This window comes from Maylandia zebra, linkage group LG2 (assembly GCF_041146795.1).
Source record: "Maylandia zebra isolate NMK-2024a linkage group LG2, Mzebra_GT3a, whole genome shotgun sequence".
NCBI classification, from domain to species: Eukaryota; Metazoa; Chordata; class Actinopteri; order Cichliformes; family Cichlidae; genus Maylandia; species Maylandia zebra.
In genome coordinates, this window is record NC_135168.1 from 43,503,382 (window position 1) to 43,512,265 (window position 8,884).

Consider the following 8,884-nt stretch of genomic DNA (forward strand, 5'->3'; position numbering starts at 1 on the left):
TGCTGATGTTAAAGCCAAAGGAGATTTGGAGCTCTACAGTTATTAAGTCAGCAGAGTGTTGGTGACTCATCATTCAGTAACCCTGATTTATAACTTTATGTGGTCTGACACTTTGTGGCTGAGTTCATGTGGTTCCGCAACACTTTCACTTTGCAGTAATACAATCTGAAGGTTGTTGAATGCTTAGCTTTGCGAATTTTGTTTCACTCCTAACTTGTTGCAATGGCTGTATCTTCTTACAGAACCATGCTGGAATCCAGTGAGCTCTTTAGAGCTACAGATTTGTTCACAAATGTTTGTAAAGACAGACTGCATGGCTAGGTGCTTGAATTTTTCATTTAGTGCTTCCATGTTTAATAGTCTTACTACCCACATAGCAACTGGAACTTCTTTGGGCAGGCAAACCTGTTTAAACCTGTTTTTCCCCTAAAAAAGTTAGGGCATTGTACAATTTAAATAAAAGAAAAAAATATATGCTTCATTCTATGGGTACTCACCAATAGATTTCATTTTAATAGATTTTTGGATTTATATTTACAGGAAAAAATATATGACAAAGATTATAATGAGAAGTGGAATGTTTTAATGTATCTATAACACACAGTGACAGAGCTTCCTTTATCAGACACTGTGAATGCCGTTTCTTAGTAGTAAGGTAACTCCTAGATTCATACAAGACTTTATAACAAGACTTGTATGGACTTGCTGGCAAGCCCATAAAAACGTTAAAGGATGCTATTTTTTATTATCTACCCAAGCTGGTCATATTGCTCTGGGAACCTATATGACTTTTTAATAAGTGATAAAACATCTCCCTCATTCTCCTTAATGTTAGATGACCTGATTGGCGACAGAGGACAGCTAGCGGTAGCATCCTGGTGTAGCTCCTGTTTTTTCTGTTTTTTTTAAAATGGGCTCTTTCTTGGCATTGTGGAGTAATTGCCAAATGCAATTGTCTATTAGTTATCAATCTGAGTAGACAGAGGAATAACAAAGTGCATCAGGTAGAGCAATTTATTCAAGCAAGTCCCACATAACCGACTTTTTGTTTCCTCATTCTCTCTCTCTCTCTCTCACTCACACACACACACACACACACACACACACACACACGAGGCATGGCCAAAAAGTGTTGTGAGTCGAAAAAACCCCTATGAAAAACACTTATTTTCCCCGATATCCGATCCAGTAATTTAGGTCAGGATGGGACCGATACTGTATATCGAATCGGGCCATCCCCAATTAATACTCATGAATAATGTAGTTACCATCGTTGTGCCATGTGTGGAAAAACATACTACAAGTCATTTGATAATTAGTAATGCACATTTCTTGCAAACCTGGAATTGTTACCATTTTTTTTAGTCTGGTCTATTACTAGTGCTCTATCACTCTTGCCAACCTTCAGTCCAGCTCAACAATCCTAAAGTTGTAATTTTCCACTTGTAAGCCAGTTTTCAAAGAGGTGTGGCTTCAGCCTCATGGACGCAGCGGTATTTATTGGTATGAAGGATATGAAGTTTACACACTTTTATGGATGACAAAATTTTGTGAGAAACTTTATATGGATCACGCTGAGCAGAGAAATAAAGTAAGCGAGTACATGTCGCTGCCACTGCTTCTTTGCAGAGGTTTCAGTCTTCATTAACGGGTTTGCAGTTTGATTTGGAAAAAGAAAATGCCTTTAAATTGAGCATTTCAAAAATGACTGCTGACAGTGCTTTGCAGCTACTACGAGCCAGTGTTTTTAATTTTCATTGTACTAAAACTAGCAAACAAATTTAGACAGTTTTTACAACAAAAGATACATAAAACTAATCTTTATGCTGTTTTTTAAAATGAAAGTAACAACAGATGCAGCATCTAAAAAATAAAATGATGTTGCAGGGGGTGACCACAGACACCTTTTGATCCCCTCTTGATTTATTTTTTCTCCAGTTTAAGTGGTGTTAGCAGTACTTTTATTGTGAGTCAGTACCTGCAGCCCATCAAGGTTCCACAGGTAGTGCATCTCCTTCAGGAGCTGTGAAGGTTTGCTGCGTCTCCCAGCACAGTTTTGGGAGTATGGAGATATCAGGAGAGGGGCTGTTAGATGAAAGGGCTAATATCTGCGCTTACAAATGATCTCCATTAAGCGTGTGTGTGTGTGTGTGTGTGTGTGTGTGTCTTTAGAGAGCATTAATTTGTGAAGTGAACCTACCTACACTTTTCAGATTATCTGAACAGGGATGTGCTCTGATCTGAACTATTTATTTTTCCTTTGTGTTCTGTTTGTGAGCTTTGTAATTGAGCAACACCACTCCAGCTCTACATCAGGAGGCAGGTCATGTAGGTATTTGAGAGAGCTAGTGGGAACCATTGTCTGTCTGTCTCTGAGGTAGTGAATGGTGACCCTTAACATCCCGGGCATGGTGGTGATGGTACTGGGCACCAGACTGTGGGCCTCAAGGAAGTCCAAGGGGTTAGAGGAAAACAGCAAAGCAGACCGGAGAGAGATCACGCTGTTGGGCAACAGAGGGATCAGTCTGGCGGTTGGAGTCTTCACTATGACAGGTTAGTGTGCAGTGTGTAGGGAAAATGGTGAATATGGGTGAAATTTTAATGACTATTGTTGCAGTGAGATGCATTCAGGCACTTTTATTTCCACTGAGATTTTTAAAATCTATGAATTTATGGTCACTTAATAGTCATGTTGTAACCAACTATGGAAAACTCTACAGTTTTAGTAATTTAAACATACTAATAATTAGTGTCACTGTCACTTTATCAATGCTGGTCATCATTCCCTTTTGCTATTAAAGTATTTATTTATACCTATGTTTATACCTACACTCTATACCCATACTCCATACTGGTACTCAGGTTGTTGCACTCCACTTATTGTATTATTTATTGTAGTGTTTTATTACTTATTATTCTGTTTGTTAAAAAACCAAAAAACAACTATTTATTTATTACTTAAAAAAAAAATTGTTTCTTCATTACTTGGTTTCTTTTTCGCTCCGGGACCGTGTGCACATATTTTCATTCCACCTCATGTTAACATGCAATGTGAATGACAATAAAGCCCCTTGAATCCTTGTGTGAAAAGCCCTCTGATTTCACACGAATAACCCACTAAAGCCAAATGCATCTTCTTTTTTTTATTTGTACTGAAAAACAATTATGAATCAAAGCTTGGTTGGTCTTTCTATGGCACAGGAACCATGTCGATAGATATTTTTTAAAATTGTATTTTGTTCATTTCTGAAGAAATGCTCCTTAAAACAGTTAAAAATGGCTCCTACAAGCTGGCCTGAGGCTGTTGGGTAGGCTGTTGCTTTAGATTTGATCTGTCCCAGCCTGCATCTGAGTTTTGCTATTAAAAATAAATTAATGGCATCAGATTTTAAGTACTGTAGTCCTTAATTGTAATTTCTTTTTAAAGGGTTTAGGTAACCTTGGATATCAGGACTTCCACCAGAGGACTCTCTCAGCCTCCTCATCAAATACAGCCAGGATCACCTGCTAGTCTTCATACTTTGAATCCCATCTGTGCTGACTGGAGCAGTCACAGCATCAACAGGTACCACAACAGAGTCAACAGCAAGTGTAAAAATATGAATGAATTAATATGACTTTATATAACATTTTTATGTTTTTATGCCAGATTGGAACATGACCTTATATGGCTCCCCATCCCCCTTCAAGCGAGGAGACGCTGGTCAGGTTCTGCCAATTGCTCTGCAGTACCTCACTCCAAACTACATCTCCATCATTGGTATTGGAGCTGTAGCTGCTGCTGTGATGTCCTCAACAGACTCTGCTCTATTATCTGCCGCCTCCATCTTCTCATCCAACATATATAAGAGCATCCTAAGGACCACAGTAAGAGACCTGAAAGGAGAAGATTCGAGTTGTGGTTATGTCTTTTCTGGTTCAGTTTCCAGATTTTATTTTATTTTGGGGTTTTTTGCAGGCATCAGACAGGGAGCTCCAGTGGGTGATCCGTGTCACTGTGGTCCTGGTGGGCGTGGCTGGCACATCGCTCACCTTCCTAAACAACAGCATCATGGTTTTTTGGATCCTGGGCTCAGACATAACCTACACCATCATGTTCCCTCAACTAGTCTGCGTCCTCTTTTTTAACATCTCCAATGGTTATGGCTCTATCATGGGCTTGCTAGTTGGAGTGTTGCTGAGATTGCTCAGTGGTGAACCATCCATAGGGTTACCTGTTGTCCTTCACTTCCCAGGTTGCACTCTTGAACATGGCATTTATGTCCAGCGCTCTCCGGTCAGGACTATCTGCATGTTGTGATTTCTGAGAGGTGGGACGTACCCAAAGTGAAGGCCAACAAAGAATCACAAAAATTAACATTAATGATCAATGGCATCATCAAAACACACAAGGAGGAGAAGGTGGTCAGAATGAAACTGAACTAATACTAACCCCCAGTCAGTTGGAGTGACAAACTAAATGATTTAGTGGGATGCAGATGTGTTTTTATGGTGATTTATTACCACACCTTCTGTTTTTCTGGCAGAAAAACAGAAATGAAGGACTTTGGAGGAATTCATTGTTTATAATCAGTGCATGGTTTGTTCCTGTTTATGTTAAGAATCTGTCACTGACTTACTTTAAAAAAAATACTTGAACCTTCTCTTTTTAGCACTTATATACCATTGCTTAGAAAAGGTTGTAGCTATGCAGCTTACAGCTGTTGCACACAAATACTTCATAAATTACAATCTTTCTTTTGTAGAATTCAGTAAAATTGTAAAATTTTACAGTTGCTTTGTGATAAATGTGTTTTGTTTTGTTTTGTTTTTTTAATCGGAATAATTATATTAGGGCATTTGCAGTTTTATCAATGAGTCATTATACAATTATGAAAGATTTTGAAATTGTAAAAAAAACAAAGATCAGATAATTATATTTATCAATTTCTAGTATCAAATGTAAATTTTTCATGAGCTATTTTACTTGCTGTGTGGTATGCTTGGCATAGCTCTGTTATCAGGACTCTGGAACCTGAAAAGTAGATTTTAAAAACATTGTTTAATAAATTAATTGTTGTAAATAATGTTTTGGAACAACTTTTTCAGTAACTGCGTTTACATTTTGTTCCAGAATAAGTGTAATTTACACCAAAAAAGTTTGTTTTGGTATTTTGTGCATGGATTACTTTCAAAATTATATTTAATAAAAACGAAGAGGGTGTATTTTGTGTTAATTTGCTGGCAATTCCTGCTTCGACCTTATGGTGGCAGTAGCACTCCACACAGTTTGTGGGCGAGTCCATAGAAAGGCAAGCAAGGAAGCGCACGTGTGGCAGCAACAACTAAGATGACTACCAGCTGAAAAGTAGCTATCCGTGGATTGTCGCTTCACTGGCGTAAGGCGAGAGAATGCAGAACAATACAGCTTTCATGTAGCGAACCTCATAAAATGCGCGAACATACGGGAAATAATGAGTTAGCTAGTTTTCGAGGACCCGGGCTAGCTTGGCAGCCTGCTAGCTCGGTTAGCGGTAGCTACAAACCCTGGACGTTTTGCCGCAAAACGTCGGTTTACGTTTGGACCTGAGTGACGTGCTTTCTATTTGATTCGTAAAATAATGTAACGTTGGCATGTACCAATACTTCAAATAAAAAGCTGTAGATTTGCCGTTTGTCATATTAAATATGGTGGGAAAACTACTGCTCTTGCGGTTTGTCTACCTTCTTATTAAAAGCAGTGTGGCTCACTGTGTGACTGCCAGGTCATATGTGAGGTATTACAAGTGAAGGAGTGAAGTAGCAGAGGTGTGACAAACCGTTTTCTTACACATAAGTGCTTTCTACTATTATACGCAGAGCATCTTTTTACACTGGAACAGGTGGTGTCGAGCCTTACTAATGTCGATCAGACTCAGGTGGACTGTTGCGTGTAAACAGTGCTCGGTTGGTAATAAGGGGCACAAACTGTATCCTTCAACACCCCTCAAACTGAAAATGTACCCCCACATTATTAAACCACCACCATCAGCACCCTAACAAGGGTGGGCTCCATGTTTTCATGTTGTCTTGACTCTATTCTTGCCGTGTGATTGGCTGATTACATGTTTGTAGTATACAAGCAGTGGACCCTGTGCACCTAACAAGGTGGCCAGTGAGTGATTATGTGTGTAAGCGCTTTTGAAACGTTTATTTGATCAATACCACTGTAAGAAAAAGTGTTAAACTTTATTTCACATAACTATAAGTTTTTCAATTTGAGTTCAGCCCTACACTTGGAGAAAAGTATTCATTTATATTGATTTTGATTAGCAGATTAGATTTTTGGTTTTAATTAATGAGCAGTTAATGAACAGGTGTACCTAATATAGTGGCCTGAACCTATATGTTTCATAAGTCCTTACATCTTTTTCTCTACATCTCACCACTTTATGTTTTAGGCTTTCTGTTTAAGAATAAACTAAAATGTGCTTTCTCACCCCAACAGCTGATTAGCTTCACTGCAGACATGGAGGGTGCTGGTGGGGAGGCTAGCCTAGATGTACAGGGGGCGGCGGCGGCAGCAGCACCGAGCCTCTTTGGACACAAACCAAATTCTGCTAAGCCGGTTTCAGCTTTGCTAGAGGAAGCAGCCCAGCTGAAAACAGAAGGAAATGCTTTCTACAAGGATAAGAACATTCGCTCAGCCATTGGTCGTTATCACCGCGCTCTTCTGCTCCTGCGAAGCATTGACTCAGATGTGACGACATCAGTGAAAGGGTTTGGGCCTGAGACACCTGTGCTCACACCTGAACAGGAGGCTTTATTGAGAAATACTCAAGTGGACTGCTACAACAACCTTGCTGGTAGGTAAATATCATTCTGAGATAATGTCATATTCTTTCAAAGCTGTTGAAGTAGTAACTCTTTGAAAAACTGCTCTCTAGTCACTAGTTTGATACAAGTGCCTCAGTATAATCATTTCTTTATATCTCTTCCAGCCTGTTTGCTGCAGAGAAAGACTGTTGATTATACTCGTGTGCAGGAGTACAGTCTGCGAGTGCTAAAGTGGCGACCAGGCAATGCCAAAGCGCTGTACAGGGCCGGGGTAGCCACTCTGGAGATGGGAGATGCAGAGACAGCCAAAGAGTACCTCATCCAGGCCTCTAAAGAGCAGCCTAATGGTAAAGACCCAGACCATCATGATCTTCAAGAGCAAGTTGACGTAATAGTTATTTAGACATATATAGCCAGGTTTTTCTTCCCGCATATTACATTTTTAAGGACCACCAAAGAGGTTATAACCTTCTCCCAAAAGAAAAATCTCTAGGGCTCTGATTGAAAGTATGTTAGGTTTAATTTACTAAAGTTTTAAAAACATTTTGGTCCATCAAATTGCATAAAATAAACAGAAAATGTTGAGAGTTCTGTTAACTCAGATGATGCCAAATTTTGGTCATAACTACATGTGGATCGCAAAAATGGAAGATAAAGTTTAAATAAATGAAGATAAACAATTCCTGATAACAAGTCAGGAATTGATGGGTTCTGTTGAAACTATTTATAACATAGTTATATGGACCTTGTACTCAGAGCTTGTTTCTGTGCTGCCATTATTAGTGCCTCTGTGCTGTCTTTCTGGATGTCAGCCACTTCCTCTATCTGCCAGTTGCACATACTGTTTTAAATGCTACCGAAATATGCAGCACATTCATCATAGTAGTTATCATATTGTGACTAGCACTGCTAGCACCAATAGCTCTCACAGAGGCTGTGTCATAATCTTTGGGCCAAGAGGTATTTCTGGTGGCGACTTTCAAGAGCGAAAACATTAAACATTAATTCAGCTAGTTGCACTAGCTGAAAGCAGGAAAAAATAGCAATAAAAAGAATCTGTGTCTTTGATGAATAAGTTGTGATTTGTAGATGATTAACACAGAGCATGTCGAAACAGCAGTTCTTTGGTGGGAGCCGTGGACGCCTGTGCTCTCCAAATGTATTTATTTTTCAGTCTACATTTGCAATTAGTCCACCACCATAACCAAAAATTGTTCTTTTGTTACACTGCTATCCATTCGGAAATGGTAATTAATATTAACACTCATCTTTAAAGTAAACAGTCAGCTCAGCTTGAGAAAAGCTTACTGACCTTGTTTAACTTTGTGATCAATTAAACCCATGAGTTAGAAGCGTCACCATTTCCCATGTTAAAGGTGTTTAATTAAAGCACGTTAGAAGACTCATGTATGAGTCATTACATTTTATCAAGACCAGGTGGGTAGCTTGTGCAGTTTTTTTTTTTTTTTTTCTGAAGGATATAGATTTGCTCATAGTAATTTAAGCATAGTTTAAATTACTGATCTTTTCTCTGGAGACCAGCGAGTTAAAGTATACGTTTCTGTCACAGATGCCAATGTGAGGAAGTACCTGCAGAGGGCTGAGGAGAAACTCAGTCGGGACTTACAAAAAGAGAAAGCCATGTATCGAGGCATGTTTTCCTCCAACCAGAATGATCGCTCCGAGGGTGGGATTAACCAAACCAGAAGAGCTGGCGACGGCGTTTAGCCCACAAGCTGAATGTGCCAAATAAAACCTCAGCCTGAGAGACTGCTCCAACCTCAGACCACACCACAAAGGGGTTAAAGAATGTTTACATGTCTTGAACGACTCTTGCTGTGTCTCCATGGGAGAGGATTGACGTAAGCATAACAGACATTATACAGACTTGAGGAAAGCAGTCAGTTGGAAAGCAAAGATGTCACTGCTGAAAATAGAAAAGACAGAAAAGTTGGTTTCCTAGCAACACAGTCTAATATAGTTCACAAAATGCTTCTGAAAGCTAAAGAGGCTCTTCATGCACTACTCAATTGCCTCTGTGATTGCAGTTGTTTGGTCAGTGATATGAATGTTAATTTTGTGACTTTTC

General features: G+C 39.3%; 1 protein-coding gene across 4 annotated transcripts; it reads left to right on the top strand.

Moving 5' to 3' along the window:
* Positions 1 to 5,228: 5,228 nt before the first annotated feature.
* On the top strand, positions 5,229 to 8,832 carry ttc9c (tetratricopeptide repeat domain 9C). Of its 4 annotated transcripts, none has more exons than XM_076874674.1 (4): positions 5,229 to 5,378; positions 6,475 to 6,824; positions 6,960 to 7,142; positions 8,366 to 8,831. In XM_076874674.1, exons 2-4 carry the CDS (start codon positions 6,488 to 6,490, stop codon positions 8,521 to 8,523), a joined length of 678 nt encoding a protein of 225 aa, XP_076730789.1. In that variant the 5' UTR covers positions 5,229 to 5,378; positions 6,475 to 6,487; the 3' UTR covers positions 8,524 to 8,831. The 4 variants fall into 4 exon arrangements, with proteins under 4 accessions (XP_076730789.1, XP_004545605.1, XP_004545606.1 ...); XM_004545548.3 differs by having other exon boundaries at positions 5,236 to 5,378; positions 6,467 to 6,824; positions 8,366 to 8,830; XM_004545549.3 differs by having other exon boundaries at positions 5,250 to 5,383; positions 6,467 to 6,824; positions 8,366 to 8,832.
* Positions 8,833 to 8,884: the final 52 nt, after the last annotated feature.

Excerpts from the sequence above, each read along its gene's own strand:
- ttc9c (XM_076874674.1), top strand. The coding sequence starts at position 6,488 with ATGGAGGGTGCTGGTGGGGAGGCTAGCCTAGATGTACAGGGGGCGGCG. Across the intron at positions 6,825-6,959 it reads CTGCTACAACAACCTTGCTG|CCTGTTTGCTGCAGAGAAAG; the intron begins GTAGGTAAATAT and ends TATCTCTTCCAG. Across the intron at positions 7,143-8,365 it reads CTCTAAAGAGCAGCCTAATG|ATGCCAATGTGAGGAAGTAC; the intron begins GTAAAGACCCAG and ends TTTCTGTCACAG.